At 43.1% G+C, this 19,383-nt stretch overlaps 1 protein-coding gene across 1 annotated transcript; it reads right to left on the bottom strand.

Moving 5' to 3' along the window:
* Positions 1 to 245: 245 nt before the first annotated feature.
* Positions 246 to 8,791, bottom strand: LOC123169905 (transcriptional elongation regulator MINIYO). Its single transcript, XM_044587759.1, has 10 exons — positions 8,437 to 8,791; positions 7,490 to 8,312; positions 7,300 to 7,412; positions 6,481 to 6,665; positions 5,468 to 5,573; positions 5,134 to 5,394; positions 4,265 to 4,453; positions 1,254 to 3,521; positions 817 to 1,020; positions 246 to 701 (listed from the first exon to the last, which is right to left on the bottom strand). Exons 1-10 carry the CDS (start codon positions 8,680 to 8,682, stop codon positions 534 to 536), a joined length of 4,563 nt encoding a protein of 1,520 aa, XP_044443694.1. The 5' UTR covers positions 8,683 to 8,791; the 3' UTR covers positions 246 to 533.
* Positions 8,792 to 19,383: the final 10,592 nt, after the last annotated feature.

Below are 19,383 nucleotides of genomic sequence, written 5' to 3'. Positions count from 1 at the left end.
TTTATTTACATCACGACAGCACTGCCATGTGACAATAACATGGTCTGAGCGCTGCTTCTGAGTACGACAGAATAAGTACGATTTCTGTACGACGGAGAATGGCCACCGTTGATCAGCGAACATTTTTATATACAGAAAACAAATGACGGGTTCAGCAGCGATTACGAAACCGAATCAAGCGACAAGCGTAGAGTAAATGCAAAATTCGTAATTACCCAGCACATATCCGGGTAGGGAAGCAGATCTTCTCGGAAGCCGGTTAGTATTTTTAGTCCAGTTTGTTTCCCTCAAGCATGCGCATGACCACACACTTACAATTTTACAAAGCGTTCATCACCAGTCGTCGTTCATCGCGATTCTATGATCACCTGTAATGAACACCGCCATTTTTACAATCGTCACAACTGCCCAGTAAAACACCCTTGGAGCTATTCTCAAGAACGCTGCCCCTAGAACCAGGCCAGACAGTTAGTCTTCAGCCTTTGCCATTCATCAATCAAAAAAAAAGGAAAAGGAGTCTTCAACCTTTGAGCCTAACTAATAATAGCTCCCTCGATCGATGTCTTCAGCCTTTGAACCTCAGCTAAGAGGGAAGAGTTCATCTCACATGCATCCTTCAAGATTTCGATTCTCCGGCCAACTTCACTGCCGTACTGCGAATCCCGTGGGACGCCTTGCAGAACCAGACTCTGGAGCATAGCCTGTCGGACGGGAAAATTTTCCAAGACACCAAAGGAAGGGGAATGATTAGAAAGTTCTATGTGTCGCAGCAGCATAAGGAGTTCACATTGTTGAAAACTCGAGGGGAAAAGTTACCTCGTGGTGCTGCTTCTGGGAGTAGCACCGGAGGAGCGACTTGACCATCTTGTTGCGCACTTTGACGGAAGCACTGCGCCGGAAAACGAAACCGGACAGGTGATGCTTCGCTAGTGTGAACGACATGGAATCCCTCCGAGCAGCCTTGTCCAGGATACCAGATGTCCATGATTTGGCATAAGCCTCCAAGATTCCTTCGTCGTCCTACAAATGAAATTCATAAATATGAAAGGTCAAGCCATCACTTCTTATCAGACATCTAATAATTAGCACCAAAACAGCAATTAATCATGTGCTCTTTGCATAGTCTGTCTTGTGCAATGTGCAAGCACTAGACGAGTTCAAAGTAAATGATGAAAACGAATTCATGGTCCACCCTGTCACTACCAAAGATGCTATCCGGAAGAGAATCATAAAAGGAACCAATGAAACGATACCTCAAGAGGCTCCAAGTATCCTTTAACATCACCAATGCATTTGTCTAGGGGAGGCAACAGTTCAAGCACATAAGCAGTAGACAATGCATTCCAGGCTGCCAGCCGAACCGTAGTCTCAACACTTCTATGCAAATAAATGGCCACTTGCCGACCAAAAATAACATCTCCATATGAGACAGCTGCGAATTGATCTACAACACTCTCGACAAAAGTAGTGTAGCTCTCATGAATTTTCTCCTTGAATCTGAGAATTTCGTGAGTGCTAATTACTTTTACTTCTTCAACAGTGGCCACAGATCTTACAACCTCATCATTATTAACAGAGCGAGATCTATAATATTTCTGGCATAATATGTCCAGATGCTTGCCATACAATTCTTGCAAAGCCTCAAAAACATCCTTGCTTCTATCTTCTTGAAGCAAGTCCATGTTAGTGCGGACAGAGGCAGAAAGTGCATGCATTTTCCAAACCAAAGGAACATCAAGAGATGGAGCAGCTGAAACAGCTTCCAGACCCAATAAAAAGATAAGACCAGCTCTTGAAACGTCAGCGTCATCACTGCAGCAGATTGAACTTAGAATCCAATGCGCAGGAAGAGGCAGTCTCTGGTGTGCCCACTCTAGAACTAACGTGCTGCAAGGTGGATTCACAACTTCTGTTAACTCCATTTCCTCTTGAATCGTCTCCAACGTTTCTGGTACTTTTGGCTTATTTATGGCACTGTTATTTCTTGCATGTTTGTCTGGATTTTTCTTCTTGATGGCCAACCATCTGGATCTGAAATGTGAATTTAGCACACTGCTAAAATGCTGATACTCATCCTCAGTTATGTCCCACTCAAAAGTTTTTGGTAATTTCATTTGAGAAGCCAGACAATGCATGGAAGATTTGAGACATTTCAAAACTGAAGGTTGGAAGAGGATATCAAAGGCTCTCTCCAACGTAGAGATCTGGCCAGGTCCTGCAATCAAAGATACACCAAGGACAGGACTGATTCTCTCTGAAGCGTTGGCGAATGGATTAGTCACATTATCCGAGTTTGCACCTTTACTGAGAGTAACAAGGCCTTCTGGCACAGCAGAGACGATTTTTATCAACTCTAGGACCAACTGTGAATCCAGTTGTGCAAGTAGGCATTTCAGAGACCAAAACCCACCTCCGCACGTCCCCCAGCCAAACCCAACACCAGGAGCTAGTCCTCCTCTACCAAACATCTCTATGTTCTTTAATACAGGCCACTGCGAGGAAATCAATGGCAACAGCGAAGTAAGAAAGTTCAACAAGTCATTATGCCATAAACTGGAAATGCCTTCTTGTAATATCTTGCCAGCTAGCCCTGCTTTAGATTCTTTGAGATGCTCAGAACTATTTGTTGTCGCTCTCTGGATCACTCTGTCAACAGAACAGGATAGCTGCACTAATCTTTGAAGGCAACTTATGGAAGATAGTGATGCATCGACATCACCCCAGCATCTCAGATGACAAAGCCCCTGCACCAACGATACACCACGGGACGGCAGCTGCTCCTCATGCCCAACAACTTCAGTGCACGAGAAGCTGAAAAACCCATTAGTAATTATCCCCAGGCCAATTTTGGGGACAAAGTCCGGTATCCAAGGCAAGCAGTAACTTCTACTATCAGGAGTGCCCTCTGGTGATATTCTTTCCAATGTCGAATTAAGCATGCCTAGTACAGAAGAAATCAACAAAACCAAGCAGCTTTGCTCCGGTGTATGTGTTGTATTCTCACTCTGCCCATTGATCAGTGAACACAAGTAGGGAATATCATTTAGATGTAACCAAGACAGCGCCGAATTTACCATTGGAACTACATGACTCCAAGACCACATCTCACCATAACTGCCAGGAACTCCCATATCTTGCTTGCCAAACTGCTCCACTGAATGAAGAAGTGGCAGCCTTTGTGCCAGAGCTCCTAATACAAGAAACGACTCTCTTGCAATTGAACTAAACTCAGTAAGAACATTGTGTTCACTTAGATTCTGGAACACTGGAGGGCTGAGCCACAGGCATAGAACAGGAAAGAAATCTGTGAAGTGTGATATGCAAAATCCATAAGAAATACAGGTTCTCCAAAACCGCAGCTGCTCGACCATCATTGCTGAACTCAACTTGCATTGTTCCTTTCCAGGTTTTATCCAATCCTTAAGGGTATAAGCCGGTAAGTACCACTGCCACATTGCCTGATGAAAAACTCCATTGTTCACAAAATTCAAGCATGTTTGTCTGTTGTATTTGGATAAAACCTAGCAAAAGGAACAAATGACTTTAGATGATAGCAAAGAGACCTTCTGTTTGACAAATATAGAAGCTATAGTTAAAAAAGTGATTGTCACATTTTAGTATGAGCAGTCTCAACAAAGAATAGCTTTTAATATGCTCATAGTGTTTATCACCTAATCTTAACAACGGGACAATCGTATTAATAAGCAACTCAAAGGAAGATTGAAGATCCACCAAATAGTTTCTGCGTCAGTACATGCATTGTGGAAGGGGGGTTGATTGGTTGACATAAGTTGCAAGGGCAATACTAAAACAATACAATTCCTATGTATTCAGATCTCAGAAGCTGCAAGCAAAGAGGAGAGACCTCAAGATGAGATTGTTGGTTGTTAGTTGACATTAAAAAGTATTAACTTATTCAAGAATCAGTTATGACAAGTGACGAACGAGCCTTTAATTTTGAGTTTTGAGATCACTGATACAAGGTGTTAAAACACTTACATCCAACAGGACACCACTTTTGAGTTCAACTAACAATAGACAATTAAGCAACAAAATCAGAATAGATTACTGGGAGAAGCATAAGTAGATCTAGTTATAGATCAATGAAAAGCAAGGATGATCAATAATGAAATACTACACTACCAACAAAATGCAGCTTCAGGTGTTAACCAATATGAACATAAAAACACGATATGTCAATGTACGATGACAGATATCTATCATGTTACCCTATAATATGAGATTGCCTTAGCAGCAAAGATACCTTCAACAAAGTAACCCCTCTGATCATTGACGAGTGAATTTCCGTTGATCCTTGCCTGTCCAACAGCTTAAGAACACATTGTACAAGCTTTGTACAATTCAAGATGGCATCAGCAGATTGCGGAGAGTGTCTGGCTAATGCCACAAGAATTGAAACGAGATAATCTTTTTGAATTTGAGGCGGGTCCATCTGAATCAACAAAGAGGTACAGCCTGAATTTAAGATCCTTAATCATGCTCACCAGTTTCCACGATAAAACTAAAAGATTGACAAAATCAAATCAAATAATTTGTTCAATTATCTGAAAAACAGAGCTTTGTAGCTTAGTAATACAAGTGCAATACAAAGTCATCTCTATGAAAGAAACAATCCAGGCAGCACATGCATGTTCCAAAAATTGTTCCAAAAGGTCATATATGCTATTGGATGGCAGGAAACAATAATGTTCAGATGTTTGAGTTAGTACTATTGCACACCTACAACTGCCATGTGGCATACAGTTCTTAGAATACAAAGGATATTTATATTATTCAAAGGGTAAACAAGTTAATACTAGTGGAACAGGAGGTGCTGTGCTAGAGGCATATAATTGATATTTTAATAGAATATACTGTACAAACTTGAGACACTTATTTTGGGACGGAGGGAGTACATAACAAGTATTACTATACAAGACTGAAGAAACTTTGGAGGTGGGGCGGGAGGCCTGTGACTAATAGACAACACAGTTCCGTGCAAATAATTTGGAGCAAATGCTTTTGTTATTCTAGTGAAATAAAAGAAGGCACAAAGCTCTATGTCTGGCCGAATGTCTTTATGGTTGTAAAAGAAACACGCTGGACAAGAAAACTCAAAAGGTAAAGATTGACCTCCAAAAGGGAGCAGATACGTGGTAGGATTCCCATTCTAATAAGACCAGCAGCAACATCCTGTCCAGACACAATAACATCATCTTGAATGGTGTGTTTCTCGTCACTTTCTTCTTCATCATCTTCACCATAGTGTGGAAGTATATTGGATGGTTTTGTGTTGTATTTCCAAAACCCCCCTTCAAGAAAACCTCCATCCACGTCAGGTTTGCTACGAAAAACAGGAGCTGTGCAGATATCTTCCGTCTTATTTATTAATTTCTGCACGTGCGGGAGATCAGCCATATAAGACTCAAATTTGTAATAAAAAAGAATAGACGGTTAAGGGAGTTACCTCTGAAAAATCAAAATATGACCCATTCATGTCATAGCTCAACATAACATTAATAACTTTAGCGCAAGTCAAAACTACAGACTCATGGTTATCATCCAATGCCATCCTGCAAATGTGTCAGTTAGCGACAAGGCGGTAAAACAAAATATAGAAACAAAAAAGATATATGGCATGACAAGGTATCAAATTGATGCCTTTTGACTTACAGAAATGCCATGCAAAATAGCTAGGTGTACATTTGCTAACTGCTGGTTGTGTTAGGTTCTATGATTTCCAGAATTTGGTTATGAGACTTAATATGACTGCAGTAGTTAACAACCTCGTAAAAATAATATACCAATAAAACGTCTAAGTGCAAACAGAAAATATGAATGGGGAGGGAGGAGTATAAGAGCATCCGCACCCCAGCGCCTATAAATTTGACGTGCTACAGTGGACATTTCTGTCTTCTCTTTCCACTCACCTTTCTTAGCTCTTTAGCCACATCCCTTAGCACACCATCTATAGGTGCTAAGGAGTCCAATACTTATTCAAATATAAATCTATTTTGCTTAACATTGGGTGCTATTGCTAAGCTTTTTAACCTTAGCACCTACCCTCACATGCACTAGCACCAGCGCTAGCCAATTTCTATTACTATTAGCATCCAGGGATGTGGATACTCTAATAAGGTTAGGGGATAAATACATTAATATCATCTTGTAAATCACTGATAGTTTATGGACGAGATCACTTTAAACTATTACTAACACTTACTACTCTCTAATTTGACAACTAAAAATACGATTGTTTGGAACATGCATTTTCAGGCATAGATGCAGCTATTTAAAATGTCTTGAAGGAAACTAAGCACATCTCTGTGGTACATGTTATGTTTGCTTGACTATACTTGATAGGATCGTGTAGTACATGTATGCTCAGTGGCTCTCCCCACTATGATGAACTAAATAAATAACATTGTATGGCAACAATAAGCAAATCTAAAATGAAGTTATCAGCTCAGAAATAAGTACCTTAGAGAAAGAACCAACTCTGGTTCGGGGCCAAGGGCATAGGCCCAAACTGCTTGCCAATCATAAGCTTTCTCAGAATTAGCTCCTTCCACATTATCAGCTAGATCCATCTTATGCAGGTTGTGCAATGCCCTATTCAGAACAGAAGCAAGAAGCTGCAGTCCTAGTACACGCTGCCCAGGAACCTATAGTTTGAACAGTAAAGCTGAATTACATGGTGTTTCTACATATTTTTGGGTCACACTTCAAGAATTGAGGCAAAACTATGAAGCTCTTTTTCATAAACTGAGATTTGTGAATTCAATGAAGCAGGGAACACTAAATACCATCCCTACACGCCCACCCCTCGCAGGTGGTCTCAAGCAATCTGAATATGAGTTATGTTACAACCCCTATCTTTTACTTGGTCTGTTTTATATACCGATGATTAAAAATTACCACTTTACTAGCAAGTGATTCTGGAGAAACAAATTAATGGAATAGCCTCACCGATCAGTCTAGCATAATAGCCAGTATGCCATTTCATGACAAATGCATGCAACCTAAGTAGTTAAAGTTGAAGTTTAACAACCTATCCAATTGGATGTGGAATGCATGCAGATCTTGCAATTGCAAATTTAGCAAGACCTACCAAGCTTGGACAAAAGTTTATTAAAACATGTACCACGCAATCAATTGTGCATAACATGAACCCCGCAAAATTCAAGAAGAAATCCATATATGTTCCGATGTTCATGTTGCTCGAATTTGACACTGAATACAGCCAAACGCTAAGTCTGTTTTGCCCATCCACCATGTGGTAAAGTTTATAGAACAAACCATGCTCCTGGTAAGTGCCAACGCCTCATTGATTGTGTAACCAACAGCTGCAGGATCTCCCTCTGTTCGTAGGAAGTCACGCTCAGCTACACTTTCTCCATGGGTCTTCTTGCCTGCAAGCAGAAAAGGCAAGCTGTGATGCCACCCCAAGAAGCTAAATTCAGAGATGGCAAAGAAGGAAGAAATTTACCATCTGGTTGCTCCTGAGAAGATTGAAATCCCAGAATATCTCCATCTAATGCAAACCTACACGACCTGATCCGCTCCACTCTCTCACTCCATGCCTTCCAAGAGTGTGCACTCTGCTCACCAGCAGTCAAATGCTCGCCTGGAATAGCCTTTGCAGTCTTCCTTGGCCCTGAAGTTTGCCTACTCTTATCCTTACCCTCATCTTTCTTGCCACCAGACTTCTCCCTCCCCCGACGCCTCAATACCTCCACCAGAGCTGGATCCATCCTATTCAAAATATCTGCCTGTGCCTCTGCTATCTCCTCTGCCGACATCCCTGCCAGCCTCGCTGTGTTCTCTGCGTTAATCTCTGCTGCGATCGATGGCTCCCCATCATCCAGCTGCATACCCTCTCCTCGTAATTCAGCAACCCCAGCCCCACCTTCTGTCACCGATGCATCCCCTGCATTCATCAGCTTCTTTGACGACACATCAGAAACCAAACCAGTTGACCCCAATGCTTCCCTGCCATTTCCACCGTCCAGCTCCATGCCATCTCCCCCCAATCCCCTCTCCCCCACCTGTACATTTTTAACCTCAGCCACATGATCAATTTTCTTTATGTTGTCTTTCTTCGCCTGCCTCCGCTTGGGGGGCACGTCGTCAGCGACAAACTCTCGCCACCTGCTGAAATCCATGCCCTTCTTCTCTTTCCTCCTCACAGGCCCGGCCACCGCCGCCGCTGGCTGGTAGTCCATCTCGTCCACATCCATCCCGTAGTCCTCCTCCTCCCCCTCCCCCTCCCCTTTCTTCTTGTCGGCAGCCTTCGCCACCGGTTTCCAGTGCTGCACAAGAGCAGTTAATCAGTCGTAAAGCACAAGCAAGCACTAACTGAAGAGGAGAGAAACAGGTTGTGGCGGGTTCAGGGCTAGGTTAGGGTTTCAGGGAGGGGCGACAGCGGCGGCTTACGGGGCCATGGGAGCGGTGGCGGGCGACGGGGAAGGGGAGGACGGTGGGGCGCGGGGCGGAGGAGGGCGCGGCGGCGGAGAAGCCCTTCTCGACGATGGCGCCGACGAGGTGGGCCGGTGAGGCCACCGTCGCTGCCGCGGCAGCGGCGGCGGGGGGAGGCGGCGGGGGGTCGAAGGGCTCCTCCACGACCTTGCGGCGCGCGGGGAGAGCGCCCGGCTGGTGCCTCCGCTTCGTCGCGTCTTCCATTGGCGGCCTGGTGAGCGGAGCGCGGCCTTGGTAGTCGGCAAGGGAGGGTTTAAGGGGGAGGAGCCAAGGAGGGAACGAGGGGATTCGCTGTGGTGGGCTTCTTTTCTTCTTTCTGTTTGCAACTCGATCGCCCGATTAGCTCTTTGGTAATGTTAGGCGCTTAGGAAGATGCTTATAAAAACAAGTCGGTTTTTTTTTAAAGCACCGGTACTTATTTCTACAGAAATAACGTTTGGTTAAGCATCTATCATGTACAAATAAGCACTGATGCTTAAAAAAACTTTGATTTATTTCTCTAAGCACCTCCCCTAAGCAACTTGCATTGTACAAGGCCTAACAAGTTTTTGAATTTTTCAAAGGGGTGATGTTTTTTCAAAGTCAAGTCTGATAGCTATGTGTGCCTTTGTTTGGTCTGGTGATGATGAGAATTCACCCATTATTTGAATATATAACGAAAGTGTAACAGAACATTTTATATGAGTGACTAACACGACCATGAACTCATACATCGTTACAAAATTTAAACAGTCGCTCATGCATAGTAAAAAAAACACAAGTGCATGTATATTTCATGGCCGCCACCATCGATAATACTAATAGCATAGTGTTATATGTGTTCTACGTGTGTATATATAGACAATCATTCAACTACAAAGTCCACACGGATTCGTAAGATCAAGCGAAAAATGCAATTAGTGTTGCTTTTCTAAAGATAGAGAGGTGTGCGTGTTGAAGATTTCACGCTTTTAGAATGACGACGATCATATTCTTGTTGTTATGGGTGGTGCTAAGTGGCCAACGACATCTTGGATTAAAAATTGCCGCGCCCTTATAAATATTGATTGTACTTCAGGTTTTAGTAGTGAGAACTTGCACAATCTTAAACTTTAGTTACCTTAGGGTGATCTATTAACTAAGGATGTGTTTAGTTGGAGGTTTGGATGGGACGGCGCTAGATGGTCACTCGTACATGTGTTTGATTGTAGTAATGCAACACATAATGGAATAATGTTGTTCCACTAGAGGGAACATTCCATTCATATTATGGAACACTTTGATAACACCAAAATTATGGAATCACATGGTTCCTCTCCTTTCATCGCCCGAGCCTTGATTTCCTTGAAAAAAGACTGCATGTCCATGCTCAAACCCATGCTATCGTTGTTGTCACATCAGTCCCAACGAGAGATGGCCCCCTCTAGTGGATTGTTGAAGGAAATATGCCATAGAGGCAATAATAAAGTTATTATTTATTTCCTCATATCATGATAAATGTTTATTATTCATGCTAGAATTGTATTAGCCGGAAACATAATACATGTGTGAATATATAGACAAACATAGTGTCACTAGTATGCCTCTACTTGACTAGCTCGTTGATCAAAGATGGTTGAGTTTCCTAGCCATGGACATGAGTTGTCATTTTGATTAACGGGGTCACAACATTAGGAGAATGGTGTGATTGACTTGACCCATTCCGTTAGCTTAGCACTTGATCGTTTAGTTTACTGCTATTGCTTTCTCCATGACTTATACATGTTCCTATGACTATGAGATTATGCAGCTCCCGAATACCGGAGGAACACTTTGTGTGCTACCAAATGTCACAACGTAACTGGGTGATTATAAAGATGTTCTACATGTGTCTCCGATGGTGTTCGTGGAGTTGGCATATATCAAGAATAGGATTTGTCACTCCGATTGTCGGAGAGCTATCTCTGGGCCCTCTCGGTAATGCACATCACTATAAGCCTTGCAAGCAATGTGACTAATGAGTTAGTTACGAGATGATGCACTACGGAATGAGTAAAGAGACTTGCCGGTAACGAGATTGAGCCAGGTATTGAGATACCGACGATCGAATCTCGGGCAAGTAACATACCGATGACAAAGGGAACAACGTATGTTGTTATGCGGTTTGACCGATAAAGATCTTCGTAGAATATGTAGGAACCAATATGAGCATCCAGGTTCTGCTATTGGTTATTGACCGGAGACATGTCTCGGTCATGTCTACATAGTTCTCGAACCCGTAGGGTCCGCACGCTTAAAGTTCTATGACGATCGGTATTATGAGTTTTTGTGTTTTGATGTATCGAAGGTAGTTCGGAGTCCCGAATATGATCACGGACATGACTAGGAGTCTTGAAATGGTCGAGACGTAAAGATCGATATATTGGACGACTATGTTCGGACACCAGAAGTGTTTTGGGAGGTTTCGGACATATACCGGAGTACCGGGGGGTTACCGGAACCCCCCGGGGAGTGTAATGGGCCTATTGGGCCTTAGTGGAGAAGAGGAGGGGCGGCCAGGGCAGGCCGCGAGCCCCCTCCTCCTCTAGTCCGAATTGGACAAGGAGGGGGGGCGGCGCCCCCCTTTCCTTCCTCCTCTCTCCTTCCCTTCCCCCTTCTCCTACTCCTACTAGGAAAGAAGGAGTCCTACTCCCGGTGGGAGTAGGACTCCCCCCTTGGCGTGCCCTCCTCCTTGGCCGGCCGCCTCCCCCCTAGCTCCTTTATATACAGGGGCAGGGGGCACCCCAAGACACAACAATTGATCATTGATCTCTTAGCCGTGTGCGGTGCCCCCCTCCACCATAATCCACCTCGATCATATCGTAGCAGTGCTTAGGCGAAGCCCTGCGTCGGTAACTTCATCAACACCGTCACCACGCCGTCGTGCTGACGAAGCTCTTCCCCGAAGCTCTACTGGATTGTGAGTTCGCGAGACATCACCGAGCTGAACGTGCGCTGAACGCGGAGATGTCGTACGTTCGGTACTGAGGATCGGTCGATCGTGAAGACGTACGACTACATCAACCACGTTGTCATAACGCTTCCGCTTACGGTCTACGAGGGTACGTAGACGACACTCTCCCCTCTCATTGCTATGCATCACCATGATCTTGCGTGTGGGTAGGAAATTTTTTGAAATTACTACGTTCCCCAAGAGTGGCATCCGAGCCAGGTTTATGCGTAGATGTTATATGCACGAGTAGAACACAAGTGAGTTGTGGGCGATATAAGTCATACTGCTTACCAGCATGTCATACTTTGGTTCGGCGGTATTGTTGGATGAAGCGGCCCGGACCGACATTACGCGTACGCTTACGCGATACTGGTTCTACCGACGTGCTTTGCACACAGGTGGCTAGCGGGTGTCAGTTTCTCCAACTTTAGTTGAACCGAGTGTGACTACGCCCGGTCCTTGAGAAGGTTAAAACAGCACTAACTTGATGAACTATCGTTGTGGTTTTGATGCGTAGGTAAGAACGGTTCTTGCTCAGCCTGTAGCAGCCACGTAAAACTTGCAACAACAAAGTAGAGGACGTCTAACTTGTTTTGCAGGGCATGTTGTGATGTGATGTGGTCAAGACATGATGCTATATTTTATTGTATGAGATGATCATGTTTTGTAACAGAGTTATCGGCAACTGGCAGGAGCCATATGGTTGTCGCTTTATTGTATGCAATGCAATCGCCCTGTAATTGCTTTACTTTATCACTAAGCGGTAGCGATAGTCGTAGAAGCAATAGTTGGCGAGACGACAACGATGCTACGATGGAGAACAAGGTGTCGCGCCGGTGACGATGGTGATCATGACGGTGCTTTGGAGATGGAGATCAAAGGCACAAGATGATGATGGCCATATCATATCACTTATATTGATTGCGTGTGATGTTTATCCTTTATGCATCTTATTCTGCTTTGATTGACGGTAGCATTATAAGATGATCTCTCACTAAATTTCAAGGTACAAGTGTTCTCCCTGAGTATGCACCGTTGCCAAAGTTCGTCGTGCCGAGACACCACGTGATGATCGGGTGTGATAAGCTCTACGTTCACATACAACGGGTGCAAGCCAGTTTTGCACACGCAGAATTACTCGGGTTAAACTTGACGAGCCTAGCATATGCAGATATGGCTCGGAACACTGAGACCGAAAGGTCGAACGTGAATCATATAGTAGATATGATCAACATAGTGATGTTCACCATTGAAGACTACTCCATTTCACGTGATGATCGGTTATGGTTTAGTTGATTTGGATCACGTGATCACTTAGATGATAAGAGAGATGTCTATCTAAGTGGGAGTTCTTAAGTAATATGATTAATTGAACTTAAATTTATCATGAACTTAGTACCTGATAGTATTTTGCTTGTCTATGTTGTTGTAGATAGATGGCCCGTGTTGTTGTTCCGTTGAATTTTAATGCGTTCCTTGAGAAAGCAAAGTTGAAAGATGATGGTAGCAATTACACGGACTGGGTCCGTAACTTGAGGATTATCCGCATTGCTGCATAGAAGAATTACGTCCTGGAAGCACCGCTGGGTGCCAGGCCTGCTGCAGATGTAACTGACGACGTTAAGAACGTCTGGCAGAGCAAAGCTGATGACTACTCGATAGTTCAGTGTGCCATGCTTTACGGCTTAGAACCGGGACTTCAACGACGTTTTGAACGTCATGGAGCATATGAGATGTTCCAGGAGTTGAAGTTAATATTTCAAGCAAATGCCCGGATTGAGAGATATGAAGTCTCCAATAAGTTCTACAGCTGCAAGATGGAGGAGAATAGTTCTGTCAGTGAACATATACTCAAAATGTCTGGGTATAATAACCACTTGATTCAACTGGGAGTTAATCTTCCGGATGATAGTGTCATTGACAGAATTCTTCAATCACTGCCACCAAGCTACAAGAGCTTCGTGATGAACTATAATATGCAAGGGATGGATAAGACAATTCCCTAGCTCTTCGCAATGCTAAAGGCTGCGGAGGTAGAAATCAAGAAGGAGCATCAAGTGTTGATGGTCAACAAGACCACCAGTTTCAAGAAAAATGGTAAAGGGAAGAAGAAGGGGAACTTCAAGAAGAACAGCAAACAAGTTGCTGCTCAAGAGAAGAAACCTAAGTCTGGACCTAAGCCTGAGACTGAGTGCTTCTACTGCAAACAGACTGGTCATTGGAAGCGGAACTGCCCCAAGTATTTGGCGGATAAGAAGGATGGCAAGGTGAACAAAGGTATATGTGATATACTCCCTCCGTTCCTAAATATAAGTCTTTCTAGTGGTTCCACTAGGTGGACTACATACGGAGCAAATTGAATGAATCTACAATTAAAATACATCTATATACATCCGTATGTGGTTCATAGTGGAATCTCTACAAAGACTTATATTTAGGAACGGAGGGAGTACATGTTATTTATGTGTACCTTACTAAACCTCGTAGTAGCACCTGGGTATTTGATACTGGTTTTGTTGCTAATATTTGCAACACAAAACAGGGACTACGGATTGAGCGAAGATTGGCTAAAAGATTGGCTAAGGACGAGGTGACGATGCGCGTGGGAAATGGTTCCAAAGTCGATGTGATCGCCGTCGGCACGCTACCTCTACATCTACCTTCGGGATTAGTTTTAGACCTGAATAATTGTTATTTGGTGCCAGCGTTGAGCATGAACATTATATCTGGATCTTGTTTGATGCGAGACGGTTATTCATTTAAATTTGAGAATAATGGTTGTTCTATTTATATGAGTAATATCTTTTATGGTCATGCACCCTTGAAGAGTGGTCTATTTTTGTTGAATCTCGATAGTAGTGATACACATATTCATAATGTTGAAGCCAAAAGATGCAGAGTTGATAATGATAGTGCAACTTATTTGTGGCACTACCGTTTGGGTTATATTGGTGTAAAGCGCATGAAGAAACTCCATACTGATGGACTTTTGGAATCACTTGATTATGAATCACTTGGTACTTGCGAACCATGCCTCATGGGCAAGATGACTAAAACACCGTTCTCCGGAACAATGGAGCGAGCAACAGATTTGTTGGAAATCATACATACTGATGTATGTGGTCCGATGAATATTGAGGCTCGCGGCGGGTATCGTTATTTTCTCACCTTCACAGATGATTTGAGCAGATATGGGTATATCTACTTAATGAAACATAAGTCTGGAACATTTGAAAAGTTCAAACAATTTCAGAGTGAAGTGGAAAATCATCATAACAAGAAAATAAAGTTTCTACGACCTGATCGTGGAGGAGAATATTTGAGTTACGAGTTTGGTCTTCATTTGAAACAATGAGGAATAGTTTCTCAACTCACGCCACCCGGAACACCACAGCGTAATGGTGTGTCTGAACGTCGTAATCGTACTTTACTAGATATGGTGTGATCTATGATGTCTCTTACTGATTTACCACTATCGTTTTGGAGTTATGCTTTAGAGACGGCTGCATTCACATTAAATAGGGCACCATCGAAATCCGTTGAGACGACGCCTTATGAACTGTGGTTTGGCAAGAAACCAAAGTTGTCGTTTCTTAAAGTTTGGGGCTGCGATGCTTATGTGAAAAAGCTTCAACCTGATAAGCTCGAACCCAAATCGGAGAAATGTGTCTTCATAGGATACCCAAAGGAAACTGTTGGGTACACCTTCTATCACAGATCCGAAGGCAAAACATTCGTTGCTAAGAATGGATCCTTTCTAGAGAAGGAGTTTCTCTCGAAAGAAGTGAGTGGGAGGAAAGTATAACTTGATGAGGTAACTGTACCTGCTCCCTTATTGGAAAGTATTCCATCACAGAAACCGGTTCCTGTGACATCTACACCAATTAGTGAGGAAGCTAATGATACTGATCATGAAGCTTCAGATCAAGTTACTACCGAACCTCGTAGGTCAACCAGAGTAAGATCCGCACCAGAGTGGTACGGTAATCCTGTTCTGGAAGTCATGTTACCTGACCGTGGCGAACCTACGAACTATGAAGAAGCGATGGTGAGCCCAGATTCCGCAAAATGGCTTGAGGCCATGAAATCTAAGATGGGATCCATGTATGAGAACAAAGTGTGTGCTGGGGAACATAGTAATTTCAAAAAAAATCCTACGAACACGCAAGATCATGGTGATGCATAGCAACGAGAGGCGAGAGTGTGTCCACGTACCCTCGTAGACCCAAAGCGGAAGCGTTAGAACAACGCGGTTGATGTAGTCGTACGTCTTCACGATCCGACCGATACAAGTACCAAACGTACGGCACATCCGAGTTCAGCACACGTTCAGCTCGATGATGTCCCACGAACTCCGATCCAGCAGAGCTTCGAGGAAGAGTTCCATCAACACGACGGCGTGATGACGGTGATGATGATGCTAGCGACGCAGGGCTTCGCCTAAGAACCGCTACGATATGACCGAGGTGGATTATGGTGGAGGGGGGCACCGCACACGACAAAAAGATCAATGATCAATTGTTGTGTCTTGGGGTGCCCCCTTGCCCCCGTATATAAAGGAGCAAGGGGGAGGCCGGCCGGCCCTTGCAGGGCGCGCCAGGAGGAGGAGTCCTCCTCCTAGTGGGAGTAGGACTCCCCTTTCCTAGTCCCACTAGGAGGGGGAAGGAAGGAGAGGGGGAGGAGAAGGAAAGAGGGGGCGCAGCCAGCCCTCCTCAAATCATATGTTGTTGTGCGGTTTGACCGATAAAGATCTTCGTAGAATATGTAGGAGCCAATAACCAATAGTGGAACCTGGATGCTCATATTGGCTCCTACATATTCTACGAAGATCTTTATCGGTCAAACCGCACAACAACATATGTTGTTCCCTTTGTCATCGGTATGTTACTTGCCCGAGATTCGATCGCCGGTATCCTCATACCTAGTTCAATCTCGTTACCGGCAAGTCTCTTTACTCATTCCATAATGCATCATCCCGCAACTAACTCATTAGTCACAATGCTTGCCAGGCTTATAGTGATGTGCATTACCGAGAGGGCCCAGAGATACCTCTCCGACAATCGGAGTGACAAATCCTAATCTCGATCTATGCCAACTCAACAAGTACTATCGGAGACACCTGTAGAGCACCTTTATAATCACCCAGTTATGTTGTGACGTTTGGTAGCACACAAAGTGTTCCTCCGGTATTCGGGAGCTGCATAATCTCATAGTCATAGGAACATGTATAAGTCATGAAGAAAGCAATAGCAACATACTAAACGATCAAGTGCTAAGCTAAGGGAATGGGTCAAGTCAATCACATCATTCTCTAATGATGTGATCTTGTTAATCAAATGACAACTCATGTCTATGGCTAGGAAATTTAACCATCTTTGATTCAACGAGCTAGTCAAGTAGAGGCATACTAGTGACACTCTTTTTGTCTATGTATTCACACATGTATTAAGTTTCCGGTTAATACAATTCTAGCATGAATAATAAACATTTATCATGAAATAAGGAAATAAATAATAATTTTATTATTGCCTCTAGGGCATATTTCCTTCAGTCTCCCACTTGCACTAGAGTCAATAATCTAGTTCACATCGCCATGTGATTTAACACCAATAGTTCACATCATCATGTGATTAACACCCATAGTTCACATCGTCATGTGACCAACACCCAAAGGGTTTACTAGAGTCAATAATCTAGTTCACATCACTATGTGATTAATACCCGAAGAGTACTAAGGTGTGATCATGTTTTGCTTATGAGAGAAGTTTAGTCAACGGGTCTGCCACATTTAGATCCGTATGTATTTTGCAAATTTCTATGTCAACAATGCTCTGCACGGAGCTACTCTATCTAATTGCTCCCACTTTCAATATGTATCCAGATTGAGACTTAGAGTCATCTGGATCAGTGTCAAAACTTGCATCGACGTAACCCTTTACGACGAACCTTTTGTCACCTCCATAATCGAGAAACATATCCTTATTCCACTAAGGATAATTTTGACCGTTGTCCAGTGATCTACTCCTAGATCACTATTGTACTCCCTTGCTAAACTCAGTGTAGGGTATACAATAGATCTGGTACACAACATGGCATACTTTATAGAACCTATGGCTGAGGCATAGGGAATGACTTTCATTCTCTTTCTATCTTCTGTCGTGGTCGGGCTTTGAGTCTTACTCAATTTCACACCTTGTAACACAGGCAAGAACTCTTTCTTTGACTATTCCATTTTGAACTACTTCAAAATCTTGTCAAGGTATGTACTCATTGAAAAAACTTATCAAGCGTCTTGATCTATCTCTATAGATCTTGATGCTCAATATGTAAGCAGCTTCACCAAGGTCTTTATTTGAAAAACTCCTTTCAAATACTCCTTTATGCTTTCCAGAAAATTCTACATTATTTCTGATCAACCATATGTCATTCACATATGTTTATCAAAAATGATGTAGTGCTCCCACTCACTTTCTTGTAAATACAGGCTTCACCACAAAGTCTGTATAAAACTATATGCTTTGATCAACTCATCAAAGCGTATATTCCAACTCCGAGATGCTTGCACCAGTCCATAGATGGATCGCTGGAGCTTGCACATTTTGTTAGCACCTTTAGGACTGACAAAACCTTTTGGTTGCATCATATACAACTCTTCTTTAAGAAACCCATTAAGGAATGTAGTTTTGACATCCATTTGCCAGATTTCATAAAATGTGGCAATTTGCTAACATGATTCGAACAGACTTAAGCATCGCTACGAGTGAGAAAATCTCATCGTGGTCAACACCTTGAACTTTGTCAAAACCTTTTTCGACAAGTCTAGCTTTGTAGATAGTAACACTACTACCAGCGTCCGTCTTCCTCTTGAAGATCCATTTATTTTCAATGGCTTGCCGATCATCGGGCAAGTCAACCAAAGTCCACACTTTGTTCTCATACATGGATCCCATCTCAGATTTTATGGACTCAAGCCATTTGTGGAATCTGGGCTCATCATCGCTTCCTCATAGTTCGTAGGTTCGTCATGGTCAAGTAACATGACCTCCAGAACAGGATTACCGTACCACTCTGGTGCGGATCTCACTCTGGTTTACCTACGAGGTTCGTTAGTAACTTGATTTGAAGTTACATGATCATCATCATTAGCTTCCTCATTAATTGGTGTAGGAGTCACAGGAACAAATTTCTGTGATGAACTACTTTCCAATGAGGGTGCAGGTACAGTTACCTCATCAAGTTCTACTTTCCTCCCACTCACTTCTTTCGAGAGAAACTCCTTCTCTAGAAAGGATCCATTCTTAGCAACGAATGTCTTGCCTTCGGATCTGTGATAGAAGGTGTACCCAACTGTCTCCTTTGGGTATCCTATGAAGACACATTTCTCCGATTTGGGTTTGAGCTTATCAGGATGAAACTTTTTCACATAAGCATCGCAACCCCAAACTTTAAGAAACAACAACTTTGGTTTCTTGCCAAACCACAGTTCATATCATCTCAACGGATTTAGATGGTGCCCTACTTAACGTGAATGCAGCTGTCTCTAATGTATAACCCCAAAACGACAGTAGTAAATTGGTAAGAGACATCATACATTGCACCATATCTAATAAAGTACGGTTACGATGTTCGGACACACCATTACTGTGGTGTTCCAGGTGGCATGAATTTGTGAAACTATTCCACATTGTTTTAATTGAAGACCAAACTCGTAACTCAATATTCATCTCCGCGATTAGATCGTAGAAACATTATTTTCTTGTTACGATGATTTTCTACTTCACTCTGAAATCTTTGAACTTCTCAAATGTTTTAGACTTATGTTTCATCATGTAGATATACCCATATCTGCTCAAATAATATGTGAAGGTCAGAAAATAATGATACCCGCCGCGAGCCTCAACACTCATCGGACTGCATACATCAGTATGTATTATTTCCAACAAATCTGTTGCTCG

This window comes from Triticum aestivum, chromosome 7D, assembly GCF_018294505.1.
Source record: "Triticum aestivum cultivar Chinese Spring chromosome 7D, IWGSC CS RefSeq v2.1, whole genome shotgun sequence".
NCBI lineage: Eukaryota > Viridiplantae > Streptophyta > Magnoliopsida > Poales > Poaceae > Triticum > Triticum aestivum.
Note: the sequence above shows the minus strand (reverse complement) of the source record. Positions and strands in the feature narration are given on the sequence as shown.